The sequence below is a fragment of the Peromyscus leucopus genome, chromosome 23 (genome assembly GCF_004664715.2).
Source record: "Peromyscus leucopus breed LL Stock chromosome 23, UCI_PerLeu_2.1, whole genome shotgun sequence".
In the NCBI taxonomy this organism is placed as follows: domain Eukaryota; kingdom Metazoa; phylum Chordata; class Mammalia; order Rodentia; family Cricetidae; genus Peromyscus; species Peromyscus leucopus.
Window position 1 is genome coordinate 25,984,540 of NC_051082.1, and position 24,573 is coordinate 26,009,112.

General features: G+C 52.2%; 1 protein-coding gene across 2 annotated transcripts in view; it reads right to left on the bottom strand.

The window, feature by feature from the left end:
* The window catches only part of Eln (elastin), a 43,327-nt gene extending 24,387 nt beyond the window's left edge, over window positions 1–18,940 (bottom strand). For both annotated transcript variants that reach the window (XM_037198302.1, XM_028870102.2), the window contains exons 1-10: window positions 18,768–18,940; window positions 10,865–10,915; window positions 9,311–9,343; window positions 8,456–8,488; window positions 5,005–5,034; window positions 3,477–3,512; window positions 2,066–2,167; window positions 1,555–1,716; window positions 1,411–1,473; window positions 690–737 (exon numbers count right to left, since the gene is read on the bottom strand). In XM_037198302.1, the coding sequence (XP_037054197.1) occupies window positions 690–737; window positions 1,411–1,473; window positions 1,555–1,716; window positions 2,066–2,167; window positions 3,477–3,512; window positions 5,005–5,034; window positions 8,456–8,488; window positions 9,311–9,343; window positions 10,865–10,915; window positions 18,768–18,852 (643 nt within the window). In that variant the 5' untranslated portion in view covers window positions 18,853–18,940. The remainder of the gene's footprint in view (window positions 1–689; window positions 738–1,410; window positions 1,474–1,554; window positions 1,717–2,065; window positions 2,168–3,476; window positions 3,513–5,004; window positions 5,035–8,455; window positions 8,489–9,310; window positions 9,344–10,864; window positions 10,916–18,767) is intronic.
* Window positions 18,941–24,573: the final 5,633 nt, after the last annotated feature.

The window sequence follows — 24,573 nt, forward strand, 5'->3', positions numbered from 1 at the left end:
CTTCCTTTTCTCTCTCTCTCTTCCTTCCTCCCTTCTTCCCTCTCTCTCTCTCTCTCCCTTCCTTCCTTCCTTCCTTCCTTCCTTCCTTCCTTCCTTCCTTCCTTCCTTCCTTCCTTCCTTTCAAATAGAGTCTTAGGTAGTTCAAGCTGGCCTAAAGTTTGTTATGTGGCCAAGGATGACCTTGAACTCTGGATTCTTCTGTCTCCACCTCCCAGTGCTGGCATTACAAGGGTGCATCACCATTTCTGGTTTATGAGGTGCTCTGGATGGAACCCAGGGCTTTGTGTATGCTAGGAAAGTATCTTTATTTTATGTGTATGGTGTTTGTCCTGGGTGCATGTCTGTACACCACATGCATGCCTGGTGCCCTTGGGGAACAGAAGAGTTAGAGATGATTGTCAGCGGCCATGTGGGTGCTGGGAATTTAACCCAGGGTTCTCTGGAAGAGCAGCCTATGCTCATAATCACTGGGCCACTCCTTAGCCTCCTTATTGTTTTTTGAAATAAGGTCATAGTAAGTAGCCCAGGCTGGCCTCAAACTTAAGATCCTTGTGCCTCAGCCTGCAAAGTGCTGGGATTAAACGCATGTCCCACCACACCTGGTTTATGTGACGCTGGGGATGGAATCCCTGCTAAATAAACCCTCTATCAACTGAGCTATGCCCCCAGCTCATCCTTCTTGTTCTCACCTGTGCCTGGGAGTACTCCGCCGGGGTATACACCCGGAAGACCAACACCTGGAGACAGACAAAAGGACAAGGAACCTTAGCAGAGGTGCGCTCATCCCACCAGACAGCGGCAACAAGCGGTCCTGGACTCGCAAGCCAGCGTGCCCACTGGGGCAGCTAGAGACAGAAACAGCCTGACCACAGCTCTCCCTGCCCCATGCCAGAGAGCCTGCAGCTCCTTCCGAGCACTGATTTAACCGTCTCCTGGAGCCTGCGTCCACAGCCTGTTGACGCAGCCCAGCCAGCCCACCTCAAGTCTAAAGGCTTCCAGATGTTCGCCTTGTATTTAACCTGAAGTCACTTCCTAAAGAGCATGGGGCCAAATGAGCACCAGATGGGGGGCCGCAGGATGCTGGGCTCCCCTCCAGCCCTACCGGGAACAGCTGTGGGCCCTTCTGTCCTGACTCAACATTTAAAACCTCAGTTTCCCCATCTGTGATCCAGAGCCTGTCTGTGAGGTCTCTTTGTGCTCCAAGATCATAGAAATTTTTAGAAGTCAGGTCAAGTCACCCAGCTCCATTGCCCAAACGGGTCTGCTGCTTTGGATCTGGCATGTGGTGTTCCCTTCATCCTCCAGCCTGTTGGGGACAGGGGTGGGGGCAGGCTCTGACCTCTGCAGACTCCTAGACCCTGACCTCTCCCTGACCTCTAACCTCCATCCCCCCATAGATTCTGCACTGACCGGGAACCTTTCCAGGCTTGACTCCGGCTCCGACTCCAGCTCCGACTTGCGGTACGACGGCACCTGAGCAGAAGGGATTGTAGAGCTGACACTACCCGGGCCTGCAGGCCCCACCTTGAGCGGACTCAGGTCCGGCCACCATACCTGTTGATACTCCTAAGCCACCAATGCCACCAATACCACCAACACCACCAGGGAGGCCGCCAACTCCAACACCACCAGGGACGCCACCAACTCCGACACCACCAGGAACACCACCAACTCCAACACCACCAGGGACGCCACCAACTCCACCAAGTCCCGCCCCTGCATATAGCCAGAAGCAGGAGAGGTCTGGAGTCAGACAGAGACTGTGCCTTGAGGGCCAGGTGTTAAGGTCTGGGCCTGTCACCGAACATCTTCAAGACTTGGGTGCAACTAGCTGCCCACATCATCTCTCCAGGGGAAGAGGATCCCCCACCTCCCACGCCAATTCTATCTCCTGGGTCTGGATGAGGATCCCCCCTCCCCCAATTCTATCTCCTGGGTCTGGATGAGGATCCCCTCTCCCTCAATTCTATCCCCTGGGTCTGGATGAGGGAGAATTCTCTGAGAATTTCAGAGTCTGGGAAAGCTAGGTGGCTGATGGAACTATCCCTAAAAAAACGCCACTCACCGGCTTTGGCGGCAGCTTTATAAGCCGCAGCAGCCCCCGCTGCTCCTCCAGGCACCAGAGCTCCTGCCCCTGGATAGGTACCTGCGGGAAAGGCCCCCAGACCTGTGGAGGAGAGTGTAACTGAGGTCCTGAGGTCCGGAACTGCCATGCTCAGTGGGAGCTGCCGAGCCTCAGCCCAGCCTGGACCCTTTCACTCAGGAAGAGATATTCAAGATTCTGTGTCCTCTGAAGGTGTCCAGTGTCACACGGCGGCCCCTGCTCACCAGGATGGGAGCATGTGTTAGAGCAGCGGTCCTCAACCCATGGGTCGGGACCCTTCTGGGGTGGAATGACCCTTTCACAGGGGTCGCCCAAGACCATTGGAAAAGAGGTATTTTACATGTGATTTTAAGTAGCAAAATTACAGTTGTGAAATAGCAATGAAAATAATATAGTGTGTGGGGGTCACCACACATGAGGAACTGTATTAAAGGGTCGCAGCATTAGGAAGGTTGAGGACCACTGTGTTAGAGGATGCGCATATGCCTAACTGCTCAGCTCAGCCTGACAAAGATGTGTGCATCTTTTTAGTTCTTGAGACAAAGAGTGGCTATATATGTACTCCAGGCTGGCCTGGAAATCATTATGTAGCTGAGGATAACCTTGAACTCCTTAATCCTCTGCCTCCCAAGGGCTGGGTTCCCAGGTACCTCACCACAGCTGGTTTATGCAGAGGGAAGCCAGAGCAGGCAAGCCCAGTCTCAAAATGTATGTATACATATGTAAATACATGTATATGTATATATACACACAAATGTATATGTATACAAATATATACATATACAAATATTTTGTATATATGCATAATATATGTATATTATTATTTACATATCTGAGAAAAGGTCTCAGTATGTAACTCTGGCTGTCCTGGAACTCCTTATGCAGACCAGGCAGGCCTTGAACTCACAGAGATCTTCCTGCCTTTGCCTCCTGAGTGCTGAGATTAAAGATGTCTGCTACCATGCCCAGCCTCAGTATTTTGGTTTTTTTTGAGACAAAGTCTATATAGCCAGGCTGGCCTGGGATTTGCTATGTAGTCCAGGCTGGCCTTGAACCTCATATCATTATGCCATGTCTCCTCAGGGCTAGTATTCTAGGCATGCACCACACCATTCCTGGTTCCCAGATTGCTCATATGCCTTTTCTGGTGGGCAGATCTGGGTCTTTGGGAGACGCCTCTCTCTAGTCTCATCTTTATATTACAACTATCCCCCTGGGCAGCTTCTTAGGAGCAGATGACATTGGTGTCATTCTTCATCCATGTTCTCATCAACACGTGTCTCCTGCTCTGTGCTCTGACTGCTGTTTATCCCAGGCAGGTGCCCTAGGCTGCGGTGAGAAGCGAGCATCTTGCTCAGGTGTTCACACTAACCTGCCCCGGGGCCAGCACCTGCGAGTCCTCCAGGGCCTGGGAAGAAGAGAGAGGAAGAGATGTTAAGGGTGTGGATTTCACAGCTGGGCTCCTTGTAAGATGGGTGTCATCATGGAATGGGGTGGGGGTGCGTGTCTAGGCTGGTCCCTATGTCTTTGGTACTTTGGTGGTGGAGGGTCCTGATGAATCTGAAACCATCACATGGTGATCAAATGTTACGTGTGGAGCTGACATGACTGTCTCTAACAAGTGTGATTAGCCTGTGCATCTCCTCGGATGCCTGGCAACTGGCAGGATCCAGCTGGTTGTCTATAAAGGCGGAAGTGGTCTGTAAGCAAACCCTCATCCCTCCCAGGCCAGCCTTGCTCCCATTGGTAGTTGCCACCCCAGGCATCTTCTCTGCTTCTTTGATGCTATGTCCTGACACAGACCCCTCCCCTCCCCCTGGATCTGTAAGTGTGTCTCTCCCCACTTCCTGCTTTCTGTGTTTTGAAACAGGGTCTCCTGTAGCCCAGGCTTGAGTCAAACTCGCCATGCATCTGAGGGTGACCTTGAACTTCTGATCCTCCTGCCTCTACCTCCCAAATGCTGGGATTTTAGGCAGTTACCAGAAAGCCTTGGAACTCAGGGCTTTATACACGCTAGGTTAGGGCTGTATGAACTGTGCCACATCTCCCATCCTGGAAGTCCTTCCCGTACTACATCTAGCCAGCCTTCCATCCAGAATCCTCCTTGCTAAGATTCATGAGAAGCCAAATGGGTCCTTCTGGCTCTCTCCTTTCCACATCTGGGCCCGATCACTGCTTCTCCTCCTCCAGGAGACATTCCACGGCCTTGGCCTTGACCGATGGGCTCAGTTAGGTTGGAGTTTTGGAGGCTTGCCTTGGCAGGTTTGTTTCCAATTATGGGAAAAATCTCTCTTGCCAGCACCAGCTCTGGTGGTGGGGTCTAGAGTTGTAGGGCAAAGTCCTCTAGGGACTCCCCAAAGCCTAGGGTCTGCTGAGCCCTGAGGAAGGGGTCTCCCTGGCTCTCATGGGATATTATCTTTCCTCTGACCGGCTTTCCCCACCATCCACTAACTGTATGAGGGCTGAGCATGTAGCTCAGTAGATAGAGTGCCTGCCAAGCATGTGCAAAAGACCATAAGACATACATATACATACATATATGCATGTATATATTGCAGACATCCATAGGACGGGTCTGGAATGAGCCATGTAGTATGGTATGGTGGTGGGCAGGGGCTGGGGCTGCCTGGATCAATCATTTCCTGGTCTCACCTCCCCGTTCCGTCCATAGCTTCTCTCAAAGCTTTAGTCCTGTTTTCTATGCTTGCAGAGGATAGGGGGCATGCTCAGATCTTTCCTGTCCAGTGGAGGGGCTGAGAGGACAAGACTGGACAGAAAGTAGGAAAGAATGGGGTGAAGTTGGTGGGGGCAGGCCTGGTCTCTACTGTCGCCAGCTTTTTACCGACAGCCAGTTTATTCCCGTCGCTCGCAAGCCTGTTCTCGATGTCTTTTGGACTCACCTGCTCCAAATGCTCCCAGAAGCCCAGCACCTGGAGAGAGGGAGAAAGAGTTAGAGTCAGATCCCAGGTGGGAGCCCAGAGCCTTACTAGCAAGTCCCCCCCAGTTACAAAGTTCTAGACTCAGATTCTGTTGCCCCTTCCTGTGGCCTGTGTAGATGAGGGAATCACCTTACCTTTTTTGAGCCTCACTTTCCCCATCTTTATTATTATTCTTAAAATGATAATGAAAAGATTTATTTATTTTAATTGTGTGGATTTGTATGTGTCTGTATATGGGGTATGTGCACTTGCTCACGGACACCAGAGGTGGCAGATCCCCTGAAGCTGAGAAGCTGAGATACAGGCCACTCTGGGCTGCCTGATAGGGTGCTGGGAGCTGAACTTGGGTCTTCTGTAAGAGCAGTATGTGCTCTTAATCACGGAGCCATCTCTCTAGAACCTTAAATGATAATCTTCAAAAGATTTGTTTATATCTTATATGGATGAGTGTCTGGCCTGCTTGTATGTGTGTGCGCCGTATGTGTGTAAGTGTTAGGTGCTGGTGACAGCCAGTAAAGGCAGTCGAATTCCCTGGAAGCAGGGTTACATGTGAGCTATCATGTGTGTGCTGGGAACTGAACCCTAGTCCTCTGCAAGATCATCAAGTGCTGTTAATTGCTGAGCCATCTCTCTAGTCTTCTCTACTTTTCTTTTGTGAGACAGGGTTTCATGTAGCTCTCGCCGGCCTTAAACTCAAGAGGCAGCCAGTATGGCTTGAACTCCTGACCCTCTGGTCCGTCCCTCTTGGTTGCACATGCCTCCATGCTTTATTATGTGGTGCTGGGGATGGAAGCCAGGGATCTTTGCATGTTAGTGCTCTACCAACTGAGCCCCACACCCAGCCCTAGCCTTTTTTTTTTTTTTTTTTTTTTTTTGAGAAAGGATCCCACTGTATAACCCTGGCTGGCTGGCTGGCTGGCCTGGAAACTTGCTATGTAGACCAGGCTGGCCTCAAATTCATAGATATCTGCCTATCTCTGCCTCTCAAGTGCTAGGGTTAAAGGCATATGCTCATTCTCTCTCTCTCTCTCTCTCTCTCTCTCTCTCTCTGTATATATATATTTTATTTTTTATTTTTTTCTGCTTTCTTGACTTAGTGTCTCACTGTGTAATTCATGCTAGCCTTGAACTTGCATATAGCCCAGACTGACCTTGAACTGGTGGCTTTCCTGCCTCAGTTTCCACAATACTTAACTCACTCTGTAGCCCTGGTTAAACTTGAACTTGTGATCCTCTGGCCTCTGCCTCTTGAAGGCTGGGATGACAGGCTTGTGTCACTACGCTCAGCTCTCTGCCCATCGATTTGTGGCTTTTCCCATGATCCCTGTCTTCTTGGGGGCCACAGAGCTTGTGAGCAGGAAGCGCCTACTGTGTGCAACCTGCCAGGGTGTCCCCTGGGTACTCATCCTGGCTCCTTCCTGTCCTTGCCTATACCCCTTGTTTGTAGTGGCTGGCCAGCCGGCTGGCCTCCAGCTGGTGCTCTGGGTGTGGGTAGTGCTGGCTCCCAGCTGCCTGGTCCCCCACTGAGAGCTCAGGCAGGGAGGGGCCAGCCTACAGCACCCACATGGAGGAGCAGCTGCCAAGCCACCCACCCTTGCTCCCAGGGGATTAATTGTTCCCAAACACGATCTGTACAATCCCTGCACCCCATCCCATCCTGCTTGGGCAGGCCCGGACATCCCTCTAGCCAGGATGTGGGGAACCTTCACAAGCCTGTTACAGACTTCAGTCTATCCCGAGGCCAAAAGGCGACCGTCGGAACTGAACCTAGTAGCACATGCCTACCATTTCAGCTACTCAGGAGGCTGAGGCAGGAGGATCTATATTTCAAGGCCTGTCTGGGCTCTATAGTTCAAGGTCAGCCTGGGCCACCTAGTGAGACCCTGTATGAAAATAAAAATAAAATGGCTCAGTGGATGAAGGCACTTGTCACTAAGCCTGAAGACGTGAGTCCCATTATGGGGACTGACGCGGTGGAAGAAGAGAATTAACACTCGGAGTCGTCTTCTGATCTCCTCAGGCACACTGTGGTGCATGCATGCTGCACCCATAATAAAATAAATATGCAAACCAGTAAATAATCGTCATTTTTGAAGAAATGTAAAAAGAGGTCCAGGGATGTAGCTCAGTGGCAGAACACTTGCATTGAACGTAACAGACCCTGAGTTCCATCCTTGGCACCACAAGGAGAATTAACAAGCCATGAGATCGCCTAGCCTTACAAAACTCCCAGTCCCCAGGTCCTAGCTTGCCCAGATGCCCCGTCCCTTTCCTCCCTGCTGGCCCTCACCCTGAAGTTTCACAACTCCTGTAGGCTTCCGTGAAGGGGAATCTGCTTCTCACACATTCATTAGTAGTTGGGTCATCTGTCATCAGGATTTTGTAAGAGCAGTTGGACATCTAAACTGTCCAGGAGCATGTGACTTTAAAGCCAGGGTGGCAGGCACTGGGTGGGGATGCATTTGCCACATACAGAGCATCACACATGGGGGAAGGGCGTCAATATGACCAGGATGCAGTTGTGTGTGTGTGTGTGTGTGTGTGTGTGTGTGTGTGTGTGTGTGTGTGTGTATGTGTGTGTATTAAGAGGAATGAACATAGGGTTTCCAACATGCTACTCCTGAGCCATGCCCCCAGCCCCTCACTGGGGGATTCTAGGCAGGTGCTCTATCACTAGGCCATGCCCTCAGTATTCTTTCTACTTTTTATTCTGAGACAAGGTCTTACTATGTATCTGAGGCTGACCTCTTTAACTCAGAATCCTCCTGGCTCAGCCTTCTAAGTATCTAAGCTTATAGGTGTGTACCACCAGACCATGACCTCCACCTGCTTCTTATTCAAGTGTTTCATTGAGAGACCCCCCCCTGCCCTCCTTTACCACCTCCTCAAAGCTGAGAGTGGCCACTGCTGGCAGATCCCAGCACTGTCGATAAGACAGAGCTATGATTTTTTTTTTCTTACTAGAAAGTTCCATGATCTAGACACAGCTGGAATGGGGCTGGGAACAGGCAGGGAGGTCATCTGGGGTCAGGGTCGGGTTTAGCTTAAAGTCGAGCTCACATCTGGGTCAGAAGTCAAATGTTTAGATATAGTGTCTGGGGTCTTTCATTCCAAGTGCTGCCTTATAGGGGGCCATGGGGGCCTCAGATTCTGCTTTGCCTGAAGCATCAGGGTTGTTCTGGGTCTGTGAGCAGAGGGCAATCTCCGGAAAGCTGGTACAGTGGGCCTCATGTGGGACACAGGCCATTGAACTGCCTCTAACCTCCTGTCCCTGGCCAACTTGTAGCCTGGCTTTAGCCTGTTGATACCCAGGGGCTTTCGCTGCCTACAGCTCCCTTCTTTCGGCTCCCTTGCCTGGCATGGCTCTGGGAATTCTGCCTTCCCCATTTCAGGGGCCTTACTTCGATCTTACCTGGTTTAGGTGGTTTTCCTCCAGGTCCCAGAGCTGCAGAGGGAAGAGATGAGAGTGAATGGTAGGGAAGAGGTGGCTCACCTCTCTCTCTCTCTCTCTCTCTCTCTCTCTCTCTCTCTCTCTCTCTCTCTCTCATCTGAGACAGGGCTTCATCATAGCCCAGGCTGGCCTCAAATTCGAGATATAACCAAGGATGACTTTGAGCTCTTGAATCTCCTGCTTTCACCTCCCATGTTCTGGTACTACAGACATGTACCCCTTCCATCTCTTAGTACTTATCCTTTGCTTAACCCTGCCCCACAGTAGAGGTTGAGAGCTGCATGTAGGTCTCTTCCCCAAGTGCTAATGAAGATGTCCAGAGAGTCCTCTTGCTTGGACATGGAGCCCCTGGGGGCCCATCTCTCCCTCTGGATTTTTGGTTGAGTGACAGTTTGTTTTGAGACTGTCCTGTGTAGCTCAGGCTGGTTTCGAACTTGCTATGTAGTCAAGGATGACTTTGAACTCTTTGATCCCCAGCTTCTACCTCCTAAGTGCCGGGGTTATAGGCATCTCCGGCAATTTCTCATTCTCCCCCCCCCTCCAAAGGAGTTACTCTCCACCTGACAGGAATGTTAGGGAGGAGATCAAAGAAATATAAAAGTAGGTAGAGGCCCTCAGGGCGAACAACAAAGTTAGAAGGTCCTAAAAGGGCCACTGGGGTTTTGTTCTGAAGTAGGTCTCTTTCCCAGGGGATGCTCAATCTGTCTATCGTTAGTTGCTGGGATCTCTTGAAGACCTCAGGTCTAATGGTGTGTGTTGGGGGGTCATAATGGTGCCCAGATCCTTTCATTGAGGAGTCTAAGGCTACCTTCTTACCTCCTCCTCCTCCCAGGCCTCCAATACCAGCCCCTGTCGTGTGTTGAGAGAGAAATATCAGCGATTAGTATCCAGACAAGTCACACCCCACCACCCATTGTCAAATTCTAGCCGCAGAACTTTGGGCAAGTTAACATCTCTGACCCTCAGTTTCTTTTTCTGTCTTACCGGCTCAATAGCCTCATGTCAGTTTGTCCTGGGATGGCACTAGCGGGACTTCTGAGTTCCTGTCAGTTATTTTCTTTCCATTGTGTGTGTGTGTGTGTGTGTGTGTGTGTGTGTGTGCCTGTGGAAGCCCAAACTTGATGTCTAGAGTTATCCTCTATCACTCTTCCACCTTATTCATTGTCATTGATGCGGGGTGTCTCAGTCAAACCCAAAGCTCACCAGTGTGGATAGCTCGCTCGCTCGCTCACTCACCCGCCCGATCACAGGCGTTTGCCATGGCCCCGAGTTTACAGGTGCCGGGGCTTCACACACTCTAGGCAAGCACTCTACCAACTGAACCACATCTCCAGCTCAGTTGCTCTATTTCTCTTTTCTGTTATTTGCCTCCGGTGGGTTGCCAAGAGTGGGATTAAGGCTTCGAGGACTGTGAACCGTCCGATGACGGGAATGTGTGAAGGCGCCAGCCTTCTGACAGCGGGATTATGCTCCATCTTGTACAATATTTATGCTCCTAATAGCTGCTCCGTTAGCAGCCTTCTTTAGGGTGGAGACTGGGTCTTGCTATGCAGCTCAAGATGGCTTTGAACTCTTGACTCTCTGTGTCTGGGATGCTACTGTTACAGATGTGTGCCTTCAGCTCTCGCTCCATTAATTGCATTGCTTTTTTGGAGGCAGGGTCCCACACAGCCCAGGCTGGCCTGAGCTCTCTCTCTCTCTCTATCCAAGGATGGCCTTGAATGTCTGTCCTCTTGAGTGCTGGGATTGCAGGCATGCACCACCATACCTGGTTTATGAAGTGCTGGGGATGGTACCAGGGTTTCCCACATGCTAGGGAAGCACTCTGCTAACTGAGCCACATCCCCAGCCTGGTTAACGTCTTCAGAAAGTGGGCCTGACTTGCAGGTCCTCGGTGCCAGGAATCTAAATGTTAGCACACCTCTGGCCCATGAAATAGCTCTGTGGGTAAAGCCCACATGCTGCCACATCTAACAGACTGAGTTCCATTCCTGGGACCCACATGGTGGTAGGAGAGATCCGATTCCCAAACATTGTCCTATGGAGCTGGGCATGGTAGCATACGCTTTTAATCCCAGCCCTCCAGAGGCAGAGGCAAGTGAGACTCTGTGAGTTCCAGGCCAGTCAGGGATACATAGTAAGACTCTATCTCAAAAAAACAAAAAACAAAAAAACAAAAAAAAAAAAAACCAACCAACCAACCAAAAAACAACAAAGCAAAATAAACAAAAAGAAACAACCAAATGAAAAAAGTTGTTCTCTGACCTCCATATGCAAATGTAATAAAAAATATTTAAAAATATTCTATTTCTCGTGAACAGTCCATCTCCATCTGTCATACATAGGTGTGCAGAAACTTCATTACATTACCTGGATAATAGACTCCACCAGGAACTCCACCAGGCACACCTCCTGGAACCCCTAGAAGGAAGGAGGTAGACTCTTTGATTAGTCAGGCTTATCAAACAAAATTTTTTTCCTTTTGGCTTTTTGAGACAGGGTCTCATATGTTGTGTAGCCCTGGCTGTCCTGAATCTCTCTCTATAGATGAGGCTGTCCTCAAAATCACAGAGGTCCACCTGTCTCTGCCTCCTGAGCCCTGAGATTAAAGGCGCGCGCCACCATTGCCTGGCATCCAACATGTTTTAATGAAGATATAGATAATGATCATGGTATTGTTTGTCTATAGATCAGTGTCTGAGGGCAAACAACTGCTATTTACATTTGTGTGTGTGTGTGTGTGTGTGTGTGTGTGTGTGTGTGTGTGCTTAGCAAGCACTCTACCACTGAGCTTCTTTCCAGGCCCTTAGTGGGGGGATTCTAGGCAGGTGTTCTACCACTGAGCCACACCCCAGCCCCTCACTGGGAGATTCTAGGCAGGGGCTCTACCACTGAGCCACACCCCAGCCCCTCACTGGGAGACTCTAGGCAGGGGCTCTACCACTGAGCCACACCCCAGCCCCTCACTGGAGGATTCTAGGCAGGTGCTCTACCACTGAGCCACACCCCAGCCCCTCACTGGGGGATTCTAGGCAGGTGCTCTACCACTGAGCCACACCCCGAGTCCTTCTACCACTGAATCATACCCCCAGTTCTTGTTTAATTGAGACAGGTTCTCACTATGTAGTTCAGACTGGTCTTGACCTTGCAACTCCTCTTCCCCCCGTGCCCTCCTCCCCGCCCCCTTCCTCCAGCCTCCTGAGTGCCTGGAGATTGTGGGCACGGACCACCACACCTGGCTTTACATGTTCTCATTCTTCTCAGAGTGTCTCAATGAAGTTGGAGGGACACAGAAATTCTGAATGTAGTTCCAGCAGACTTGAAGTCAGGCCCAGAGAGGTTAAGGGAAGTGGCCGGGGCCACACAGCTGGATAAACATGAAGCCTGGAATGAACCCAGGCCACTGCTCTGAGCAGGAGGCTGAACACTGTTGAAGAGAGGGGACCCTGCCTGTGGTTGTGGCTGGGTACTGGGCAAGGGACTCTGCCTACCTGCTTTGCCCACGACTTTGCTCGGAGCTGGGCGCTAAGGCTGGAGCCAGTTCTCGGAGGGCAGGGTAGGTGGTGACCCCAGTTAGGAGATGCAGCTGCTGCCCGCCGTCAGCCATTCCCCTCTGACAGGATAGTGCAAGGCCAGTGTCCTTGGCCCCTGGGCAGCTCTCTTTGGGTGGGGCTCTGGCTATCTGACCCAGGGCTGTTTTGGGAGGCGCCAGGGACTGGAGGGGGGTGGGAACGCCATGAATGAGCAAATCAAATAGTTTCCTAAGGAACAGTTAATTCCAAGCCAAGGTCACGAGTTCAGTCCCCAGGGACCAGCCAAAGCTCTCATTGGAGATGCTGCCTCTGGAGCTGTTGTCATGGCAACAAATAGAGACTCCTCTACTGAGCCCTGTGACCTCTAACCTTGACAAGTCACCTTGTCACCATGGCCCAGCTCTGCTCTGCTGAAGGGAGCCCAAGAGTCACATGCTGGGGGGGGGGGGACAGGACACAAGGTGGGTGTCAGCCAGCCATGTAGCTTTGCAGTGGGTTCAAGGAGACCTCTCGGCCAGATAGATGTCTGTGTGTCTGGCCTGGGAGACTCGGTGACGATACACAGCTGGGCCTGCCTGGTCCCTGGACCTTGTCAGCCCAAGCAGGGTTGGGAATGTCTGGCTGCCATGGGCAGACTGTGCTACAGTCCTGGCGCCACCACCTCCTGGGGTCTGTACCCCCTCCTCTCTCAACCCTCTAGAGATTGCGAGTCAGGCCTGGATGGTCTGATCAATCTGCTCTCCAAGCTTGGCTGGGGGGGGGGGCTTAGGGAGGGGCGGCCCCGGGGTGGGGGGGCTGAGTCTGCAGGAAATAAAGCCTTCTAGCTAGCGTTGTCCTGAGCTGGCAAACACACATGCTCCCCCCCCCCCCCCCCCACAAGCCTTTGATGCCCTCCGGGGCTCTGGCCTCCAGCTCTGAGCTCCGAGCAGGGAGAGTCTCTGCCTCTCTCTTGCACTTTCTCCGCCCCCCCCTCTCTGTTCTCCAGCCCCAGAGCTGCCTGCAGGAACACTGGGAACAGTGAGGGGACTCAGGGCAGAGCCCTCTGGCGTCTCTCCCGGCTCCTCGTTCGATGTTCGATGTGTGATCTCAGGCAAGTAACTCCATCTCCCCAGTGCTGGGGTTACAGGCCTGGGCCACACCACCTGGTTTATTCCAGAGCTGGGAATAGAACCCAGGCTTTCATGCTTGCTAAGTACGCCTTTTGCCGGCTGAGCCACATCCCCAGCAAAGCCTTACTCTGCCCCCCCCCCGTCCGCGTCCGCACCCCCCCCCCCCCCCCGTCCCCTCACAAGGCAGGTGTGATGTCCACTGCTTCGTATGGTTGCAAATATTCAAATGAAAGAGATCCTAGTCATACCCAGCACAGAGAGTAATTGTTAAAAGAAAATGCTGGTGATCTTGAGTCCCTTGTGAGGGAGGCAGAACGATTGTATCTGATTTGTTTCCCGAGGCTTCCATAAGACGCCTGGGGGTGGGCTTGCTGAGCCCCTGGCCTGACTGAACCCAACTTCTCCTCTCTTGAGTTCTGTTTTCCGACACCCCACCCATAACCAGGCTCCCTCCTGAGGCTGAGGCTGCTACTTCCCCTCTTTCCACAACCATGCTTCCTAGCCTGATAACATCGGTCTACCTTCACCCCCAGCCTGCGGGACACCCCAGATAGCCTAAGCGGGTTTTGAACATGAGATTCTCCAGCCTCAGCCACTGGAGTGCTGGGATGGTAGCGGTGTGCCACCATGCCTGGTGTGAGTGTTTGATTCCTGTTTTTCACTGAGAACATGGAGAAGGCCGAGTAGCTGCCATTATCTTGTGGAGGGGAAGAGCTGGCTCCCCCAGGTTGTTCTCTGACCACCCACCCCCCTCAACACACACCATGGTATGTGCATACACACAATAAATATAATAAGAATAATGAACTCTGTAGATAGGACATGTTGGCACACACCTGTAATCCCCGCACTCAGAGGAGGAGACAGGAGGATTGCGAGTTTGAGGTCACGTTGCACTTCATAGGGAGATAGGGTCTTTCCTGGGCTACACAGTGAGGTTCAGGCTAGCCCATGCAACATGGCAAGCCCTTTGTCTCAAAACCATACACTGCCTATGGAGGCCTCCTCCCCCGTGGTCCTCATTTCCACTCTCTCCTCGGTACCAGCGGGGTCTCCTACCAAGAACATCCTCACTTCCCCCCAAGCCCTCCCCTTCTCCAGGGCTGTGCTGGAAGCTTCCGCCCCGCCTTCTCCTAGCCCACCACAGTTCCTCCTGCCTTCAGCGCTCAGCTGGCCACAAGCAGCTGGCTCGGAACACGCTTGTGTCTTGTTTTATGTGAGTCTGGCTCATTCCTTCTGCTAGCCTCGGGGCGGATCTCGTCCCTCACATGTGTGAATCATGACCCTAGACTCCCAGGGATCTGAACAATCCTCTGGCCTGGGCTAGAACCCCCAAAAACACCCCCTTAATCCTCTGCCTGTGAACTCTCTGAGACGGGAGAGACTCATCAGCTCTCATTTCATCTGTGTGGTCTGCACAGGCTTTCTCCTCAGACTGTTTTTGGTCTTGCCTTCCTCTCCTCTCTTCTCCTCCCCTCCTCTTCCCTTCTCTCTTCCCTGTCTCAATAAAACAAAAACAAACACACACACACACACACAGAAAAAGAGAGAGAGAGAAAGAAAAAGAAAAGAAAACCCACCTTAGGGGTTGGGCATATCACTCAGAGGCAGAGCACTTGCCTAGTATGTATAAGGCCCTGGGTTCAGTCCCCAGACCAAAAAACAACAAAAACAAAAACAAAAATAAAAAATCCCAAACAAACAAAAACCCCAAAACAGCAACCACCACAACAAAAAACAATAATAAATAAATAAGGAAAAAAAAACTATAGAAAACTAAAGATTGGAGCTCATTACAAGGACTCTCGGCTCCTTAGCAAATTGTAAGAGAATATGTCACTTTACAATCTTGCTGTCCCACGATCATCTCAGTGGATGTATTTTTGACAGCTGTCAAATGGCTACTGTTCCCCTTGCCCCCAAATCCCAGTGATTCATAGGAGCTGGGGTCTAAAAATAGGGATACTTCTTCCATTTTGCAGCCAGGGAAACTGAGAGTCAGCCAGACCAAGAAAGAACCTTGGCCTGGTATCCACATCTGACCTTGGATTTGCTGCCGGGAGGTTCAAAGACCATACGGAGCAGGGCCAACGGGTCCTGGCAGGGGGCTGTGCCAAGCTAAAGTCCAGTGGGGCAGCCTGGGTTGAGCAGATAAGACCTCACCAAGCTGTTGTGTGCACGGAGCCGTTTGCCAGGCACTTTTCAAAAGCTGTCGGTGCTCCTGTGGGTGGGTGAGCCGTCCCCTGTTCCAACAAGACCCACAGAGCTGGATCTAGGCACTCAATCGTTGGCAGCTTATCAGAGGCACCTGGGGAGCTGTCAATCCCCAAATCCCTCAAACAAGAGCCTCCGCAGATCAAATAGAGGAAGAATTCTTGGGTCACAGTGTAGACCCAGGCGATCATCAGGGTCGAAATCTCCTGAGATTAAACCTTCAGTGTGTAAATGTGGGGAGGGGGATGCTGAAAACATTTCTGATGTCAGGAAGAACACTGAACTTGAACTTTATGTCTAATCCTCCAACAGGTGCTTTTTTGAAGAGAGGGTTTCCTGTAGCCCAGGCTAGCTGAGAATTCACCATGTAGATGATGACCTTGAGCTTCTGATCCTCCTGTCCCACCTTTCCAAAAGGGCAAAGCTGCCACAGGCCAGGGTGCTACCATGCCTGATTTTTTCCCCCTTTTTGTGACCTTTTATTTTGTTTTGGGGGGATAGAGTCTCACTATATAGCACAGGCTGGCTCTGAACTCACTCTGTAGCACAGGACTCATACTCGCAGCAACCCTCCTGTCCTGGTGTGAGTTCCTGAGCCGCCACACCTGGTTCATATACTCCCCTTTAACATAGGGGGCTGAAGCAAGTCGTTATTCCGGAGTGGGTAGCTATTCCAGCTATGACCTTGAAGCACGGCCCCTAGTGAGGTAGCAGGTAACTGTTATACCTGCCTATAACCTTGAAGTACATGCCCCTGGGGCGTGGTCTGGGGGGGGTGCTTAAGAGCTGGGATGTATGTATTCAGTTCTCTTCACTCTCTCATGGTATTGAATGCTGAGATCTTGGACCAGGCAAATCAGTATGGGACAGAGCCCAGCTTTCCCAGACCTACGATAAATCTCCCATGGTAGTGAGTTAACCCCCAGATAAATTCCTTTGCTCGTTAAATAGACTCCATGGATTTCTTGCATTATTATTTAAAGGAAATGCTATTATCACCCCCATCAATGACTAGGAACTGGCACCCATGACGTCTTCCTCTTGGGGAGACTGGGCTCCCCCAGGACCAGACCAGGCAGACTTAGGTAGGTGTGACCAGTACTCAGCCTCACCCAGATCTCTGACCTCTTTGGACTTCAGTGGACTCTCTTGAAAGGTCTCATCAATTCATATGCCTCTTACTTGAACCCAGTGACTCCGGCCACCTGGGACAGAGTGGAGATTTATCTTCACGGGGAACGATGCCAGCTGAGTGCTGAGTGATGTCACCCAGGCTACAAGGGGATGGTTTGTTCTGCCCTTAAAGGAAGGCTCCGCCCCAGGGCTGTCTCTCCCCAATATTCCCTGGCACTTCCCCTACCCCCCCCTCTTTTTGACTCAGGGCAGAAAGCTGTCTGATATTAACTTCCAGGGGCAGTCCTAGCCTGCCTCAGGCTCTATTTCTGTACCTTTCAAGAAAGGGTCTTGTGTAACCCAGGTTAGCCTTGAACTCTCTATATAGCTAAGTATGACTTTGAACTCCTGATCTCTTGACTCCACCTCCTGAGAGCTGGCACTACAGGCATGAGCCAGCATACCTGGTTTATGTGGTGCTGAGGATGGGACCCAGGACTTCGAGCTAGCAAGTCCTCTGCTACCTGAGCTCCATCTCTAGCCGCCTTTTGGATGCTTGTGAGACAAGATCTCACTATATATACAGTTCAGGCTGCCCTCCGATCCCATAGCCTCCTGCCTTAGGTGTGTGTTATTTCATGCCTGGCTTCAGTTTCCCCGTTTGTAAAGATAATAGTTTCTTTATGATGAACTAGTATAAGCACTGGGGGGTGGGGTGGGGTGGGGTGGGCAGATGTTAGGATGTTAGATGTCCATGTCTGGGGCAGGAGGGTCAGGTGACCCGGAGTCACTACTCTTAACCACTGACTTGCTGCAGCTGCAGGGTCCTCCTGTTGGTACCCACAACCCTCAGGCTTGTCCCTGTCTAGGAACTCTTGTCTCACAGTGGGCTCCTGCCCTGAGCAGGTCAGTATCAAGGAACAGCTGCTGTTCCCACCCAGCCTCTGACCACAGCCCAGCCCCCCCCCCCCCCGCCCCGCCCCACCCTGCAGCCCCTTGTCCCCAGTTCAAGTTCAGGTTCCCACGACAAGGAGGTCTCTTATGGAAACCAGTCTCCAACCAGACTACCCCAGCAGATGGTTCATGAGCTGCACCTCTTCCCCCATAGCTGGATGCACCTTCCCTCTGGGGACAGTTCCCTTCCTCCCCCATAACCCAATGTGCCTGGTCCGGACACATATCAGATGACCAAAATGATAACTCGAGGCTCCGTGTAACCTCTGACACCAGCTGTGCCCTGTCTGCCAGGAGATGGGCACTTTCCCCAGCTCCCCCCACTGGCCTGTACTCCGCCCCAGCAAACCCTCCCACGGGCATGGACTTGCACACACTTACAGTGAGAGCCTTCACCTGGGCTCCAGACTTCTCGGAGATTTTATTTTATTTTTTTGAAACAACCTCATGTAGCCCATGTGGCCTCGAACTCACTATGCAGCCAACCATATGTTGAATTCCTGATCCTTGGGCCACCACACAGGTATGCATCACCATGCCCATCTAGTTTACCCAGGGCTTTGTGCACATTTAGCATGTGCTCAACCAAGTGAGACATCCTTCATCCTCGTTTACTTTAGTTCTTCTTTTTTTTTTTTTTTTGGTGAGGTCTGGTTGGCTTTGAACTTACATCCTGGGATCACAGGTATGGCTCACCATGCCCAACCGTGTGTTGGACTTTGGCAGGTCCTACCAGACAACTTCACAGTTGCCTCCCTCCATCTCCACCTGTCTAGGAATGGACTTATGAACAGACCTTCATACCTTTCCCAGATACTCCTCCTTCAGGGACATGATCGACCAGACCCTCACATTGACACCTGTGCAACATAGTATGAAACACACACACACACACACACACACACACACACACACACACACACACACACGGAATCCCAACATTCCCAAGCAAAGACAAATCAGGATTGTCTCTCCCCGGGCTGGTATGTGCACAGGTGTGCAAACTGCCCCCACTGGGGAAGCACCCAGGTGGCTCGTAGGACGGCCCCCCGCGCTTCGAGCTTGGGCAGAGGGTAGGGACCATCCTGATTTGTGGAATGTATACTTGACAGGACCCCCTAGGCGGAGCTGGCTCCCTAGAGGAGACAGTTCCCAGGACTCTGCCTGGAGGAGGGGGGATCTGAGGTGAAGGGCTCATCCGTCTCCGGGATCCCCCCTCAGACTTGTCACCTGGCTAGCTGAGTCCCGCAGATGTGGGCAGGGTGGGACCCGCGAGGGGCAGCGAGGGACCGGCGAGGGGCAGCGAGGGACCGGCGAGGGGCGGCGTGGGACCGGCGAGGGGCCCCTTACCTCCAGGCTGCGCGGGATGGAGGAGGTTGAGCAAGAAGATCAGCAAGGCTCCAGGCTGCCGGACTGCTGCTGTCAGACCCGCCATCTCGGGGAGGACTGCCCCAGCCTGCTCTCTGCGCCTCGTTTTATCCCCAAAGCGTAATTGCTGCCTGGTAGGCTGCAGTGAGGGAAGGAGGGAGGGAGAGAGGGCGGGTGGGAGGAGGGCGGGAGGAGGGGAGCCGGGGAGGGGGTCGCGGGGGAGGGGGCAATTACGAAAGGCCAGGCTTGCAAGCCTCCTAGGCTGAATCTGCCTGGACCATGGGTCTATTTTCTTGCACACACACACACACACACACACACACACACACACACACACACACACACACGCGTGCGCGGCTTTCCCCCCATCGCTTTCCCGCTTTCCCTCTGTAGCTGTTTGCTTGCTCCTGGCCCTGTTCCCGCCAGAAAGTGCGAGGGGGCCTTTGCCAGGACAGCCCTCTGGAGAGGAAGCAGGAGGGAGGGCCCAGGCAGCCCGGCCAAAAAATCCCAGCCCTAGCCAAGGCTGGAGTAGCCAGGCCCCCGCCCCTCTGCCTGGGCCCCAGGCCCAGTGTGGGGACACAGGCCAGCTGTCCCGCGCCTCAGCTCCCACCCTAGCCCTACAGACACCCCGACACCCCGAAGCCTAGCTAAAGACAGACCTTATCCAAAACTGGATTGGGAAGGTGGTTGGGGCTAAGGGGCGTCTGCCTATAGATAGAGTCTGCAGGCAGAATTGGCTGGGAGAGAAAAATCAGATGAGTGTGGCACTGTGAGGCATTTTGGGGACAGAATAGAGACCCTGACATATGATCTGGTTCATCGTGGTTGAGACAAGGTCTTAGCCATCTGTTTGTAGCCAGGAAAAGGGTGTTGTGTAAGTCTAGGGTCTATGGTTGCAGAAACCAAGGTGCTGAGGTCAGGTGAACGGCTTGGGAGCGAGAGCCATGTATTCAGCGTCTCCCAAGGGCTCCGAGATGATCCTTGCATAAGGTGTTGGTGGACTCTGCACGGGCCATGGGCATAGCTTTGCACCATCCCTGAGCAAACCAGTGTCCAGCAGAGGTCAAACTGGATCCTAAGTGCCTGGTGGGAAGCATGGAGGTGGGAGCTCTGTGCAGACAACTATTAACTCAGTATTCTCATTATTGCTTATCCACCACCTGTCCAATCTAAGAGCCTGGATCTGGATACCGGCTTCTCTTGGTGCTTCTGGAAAGGCTTGAGGGTGCTATTTCTCCGATGGCCAGAAGGGGGCAGCCTTTGCTGAACCAGCAGAAAGCACCCACCAGGAAAGCTCGTAGTTTAGTGCCCTGGCCACCCGATCCCTGAGCATATGGGGGCCCTGGGAGGTTTTAGGGATGTAAAGGGGTAGGTCAGGGGAAGGGTAGGGGAAGACCTCTGCATGTATTAAGAAAATGTGGGTGCCAGAGGATAGGAGACGGAGATGGTTGCTTGCTTTAGGTAATAGTTGGTCAGAGGAAAAAGTTGACCGTGTGTCCTGGGGTCTTTCTCCTGCAGGAAGTGGTTCAGAGGGCCACTTTAGACAAAGATATCTTGTCTATACAGGGCTTAGAGCAGTCTGCAGGTCTGACAGCAGTGGCCAGGAGGGGAGAGATCAAAGGCTTAGGTGGACCTGGGCTGATTTTTGGGTCTCTGGTTTTCTTTCTTTTTCCCGCCATTTCTTTTGTCTCCCTCCCTTCCTTCTTTCGTCTTCCCCCTCCTCCCTCCCTTCCTTCTCTCCCTCCCTTCCTTCAACACGATCACAGTCTCACTATACAACCCAGACTAGCCTTGATCCTCTTGCCTCAGCCTCCTGAGTGTCGGGGGTGACTGGTGTGCACCACGGTATGCAGCTAGTTTTAACACTTTCTAGGGGACGACTCCACAGCGTTCGCTTGCCTCACATGTTAGCTGATGTCCGTTACCCTTAACTGGGAGAAGATTGTAAAGACGAAGAAAGTGTGGGCACGTGTTTCTGCCCTGTGCCTAGAAGTGTTCTGTATCCATGTGGTACCGACGGTACCGCAGGCTGAAGCTAGATCTGGAAGCTCTGTCCTGTTTGTGGTGTAGCTGTCCGGCTCGATGGAGTCTCTACTGGGTCAACCTGAGATTCCGGGCAGTACTTTCCCTTTCCCATGCTATCACCAGAATTTTGGAAAGCGGGAAGGGCATGATAGGAGAATCATCTCAAAGCTGGGCATGCATGGCACTTGGGAGGCTGGAACAGGAGGATAGAGTGTTTAATACCAGCCTGAGCTATATAGCAAGCTCCAGGGTAGCCTGGGCTACATGGCAATATGGGTGTGGTGGTTCATTCCTGGAACCTCAGCACCAGGGAGGTGGAGGCAGGAGGATCAGGAGTCCAAAGTCCTCCTTGTTGTGTAGTGAATTTGAGGCTAGCCTGGGGTACATGAAACTCTTAAAAAAACAGCTAACCCCCCCAAAGAGAGAGAGAGAGAGAGAGAGAGAGAGAGAGAGAGAGAGAGAGAGAGAGAGAGAGAGATGCAATCGAAGGAGAACACAGGAGCCACCCAGAAACTGCACAGCGCATGTGCACCTTTTGTAGTGTCTTTCTTTGGAGAGGTCCTGGGTGTACAGAAGATTCAAGACCCCAAAGTCCCCAGTCTGTCCCTCGATGGGAATAGGGACTATGCCACGGGCAGGGCCTGAGGCTCCTAGTCCTAGGTGGAGGAGAGCAGGGGTGCTTGGTGGGGAGCTGGGCCCCACTCCTCCTGGAGTAGTGACGCGGGCAGGAACTGGCTCGCAGACTTGCAAACCACAGTCTGCTTGGAGTTTTATTAATTCCAGGACTGGGAAAGAGGTTGGGGCCAGCAGGAGAGGCTTTCTGTCGGGATCCAGGAGAGGTATAGAGGGAGGACTTGCCAGGAGAGGCTTCAGGCTGCCGGGCCAGGGCCCTGCTCCGTGCTCTAGTTTTTGATCTCTGGAACTCGTGGGTGTCGTAGCTTGACTCCCATGGGCTGCACGAGGCTCCATGGACCTGCAGAGCGGTGTGTGTGTGTGTGTGTGTGTGTGTGTGTGTGTGTGTGTGTGTGTGTGTGTTGGGGGGGCAGATCCATCCATGCAAGTTCACACAGCACATGTAGCTACAGGGCAGATGCTAGGAATGCCAGTCATGGGCTGACATCCATTCATTAGCCAGTTGCTGGAACATTCCAGAAATCCGGCAGTCCTCAACTGCTCAGTACCACCTCCCTGGATAGCGGTCCCATGGAATGAGCTCATTTACAAAACGAGTCCCCGAGTGTGGCTGGGCGCCCTTGACCAAGATCATTGACAAATTCTAGTGCCTACAGGGTGCCCAGCTCACTGTAGGCTGAAGGGTGTCTAGGAGAGTCACTTGGGCAAAGTCTGGGATGGGTTCCTGCTCCTCTGGAGCTCTCTTCTGGAAGGACAGAGGGAAAATACAGCTTTCTCATGGTTCTAAGAACATCAGCAATTTGTGCAGAGACCCTTAGTAGCCATTCAGATAACTTTCAGCTTCCTTCCTTCCTTCCTTCCTTCCTTCCTTCCTTCCTTCCTTCCTTGCTTCCTTCCTCCCTCCTTCCCTCCCTCCCTCCCTCCCTCCCCCTCTCTCTCTTTCTTTCTTTCTTTCTTTCTTTCTTTCTTTCTTTCTTTCTTTCTTTCTTTCTTTCTCTCTTTCTTTTGCAGTACTGGGGGTAACATCTGAGGCTTTGCATTGGTTAGGAAAACACTCTACTGCTGAGCCACACCCCAGCTCCTCACTGGGTGATTCTAGGCAGGTGCTCTACCACTGAGCCACACCCCAGCCTCTCACTGGGGGATTCTAGGCAGGGGCTCTACCACTGAGCCACACCCAGCCTCTCACTGGGGGATTCTAGGCAGGGGCTCTACCACTGAGCCACACCCCAGCCCCTCACTGGGGGATTCTAGGCAGGGGCTCTACCACTGAGCCACACCCCAGCCTCTCACTGGGGGATTCTAGGCATGTGCTCTGCCACTGAGCCACACTCCAGCCCCTCACTGGGGATTCTAGGCAGGGGCTCTACCACTGAGCCACACCCCAGCCCCTCACTGGGGGATCCTAGGCAGGGGCTCTACCACTGAGCCACACCCCCAGCCTCTGACTTATTGGCAGATTCTAGGCTGACCCTTCACTACTGACCTACATCCTTAGCCCTCTTTATCTTTTATTTCCAACCAGGGTCTTGCTGAGGGGCACAGGATAGCTCTGAACTTGCTTACTATGTGTAGCACAGGCTGGCCTTGAAACCTGTGACTCTCCCATCTCAGTCTCTTAAAGGACTAGGTGTTCACCACCATTGCCAGTTCAGTAACCAGGCTTCTGAATATGGCCTCCCAGACCCTGTATGACTGAATCAACCCACTCCCTCAGCCTTCCTTCCCTGACTGGCCTGGGGTCCCTAGTTCCCAAGCTGCTAGTCAGGGATGGGACCCAGAGCTTCACGTAAACACTGGCTCTCAGCTTGCAGACACTCGTTTAAACTACGTAGCCTGTGCTAGCCTGAACCTGAGCGCTCTCCCAGCCTCTTGAGTATGAGACTACAGGCGTGCACCACTAACGCCAGCTCCTTCCTCTGATTTTAAATCCCCGACTAGATCCACAAGGTAAAAGAAGCCCAGAGCCAGTACTATGGCTCGGTGGGTAAAGGGGCTTGCTGTTAAACCTGAGGATCTGAGTTCGATCCCTGGACCCTCAAGGTGGAAAGTGAGATTCATTCCCAGAAGTTGTCTTCTGACCTTCACATGCAAGATGTGGCACACACACACACACACACACACACACACACACACACACACACTCAAATAAATAAATATAATAAGAAGCCTAAAGTAAACATTAATTTTAATAATATGCTTTATTAAACCAACATACTTGAAACATCATTTTGCTGGTAATTCAAATGAAATTGTAAGTTATTTTGCATTTTTTGTACTAACTCTTGAAACTGCTGTGTTTTTACATGTATAGTATATCTTCTTTGGACTAGCTACTTTTAAGGTGGCCAGTGGCCCTGGCAGAAAAAAAGTGAAGGTTTAGGCTAAGAGGGCATGGGAGACAATGGGGGCAACCTAACTCTGATGGATGGGGAGGTAACATGCCAAGATACGGATGCAGATCCTTCTGTGTGTGGGTATAAGGCAAGATAGAGCTTGGGAGCCAGCTGAGGCACATGCCTAAAGCTCCAGCATGGAGGACTGTGAACTCCACACCAGACAGAGCTACATAGTGAGACCCTGGCTTAAAATAAAATTATAATAATAGAAGCCTGGAAGTGTGGCTCCCTAGCAGAACACCTGCCTAGAGTCCCCCAGTGAGGGGCTGGGGGTGTAGCTCAGTGGTAGAGCACCTGCCTAGAATCCCCCAGTGAGGGGCTGGGGTGTGGCTCAGTGGTAGAGCACCTGCCTAGAACCCCCCAGTGAGGGGCTGGGGGTGTGACTCAGCAACAGAGTGCTTGCTTATAATCTTCATTGAGGGACTGTGTATGTGACTTAGTGGTATAGCACTTGCCTAGTATATGCCAGGCCCTGGGTCTCATCCCTGGTGTCACAGAAAACAGAGGAAAAACATCAGCAGTCGAACAGAGAGTCCTATCTGTGGGGACAGTCTGTGACACCATTTGGCAAACTGAAGTCGGTGATGGCAGCCTGCTGAAGGGCAGGTGTAGAAAGAAGTCCCTTCCCCCACACACTCATGTCCACCCTCCATTGCTGCCCTGGGATGCCCCGGCTCCTGCTCGCAGCCTGCTTCTGACCTAGTAACCTAGCACTTTCTCCCAGACCCGGC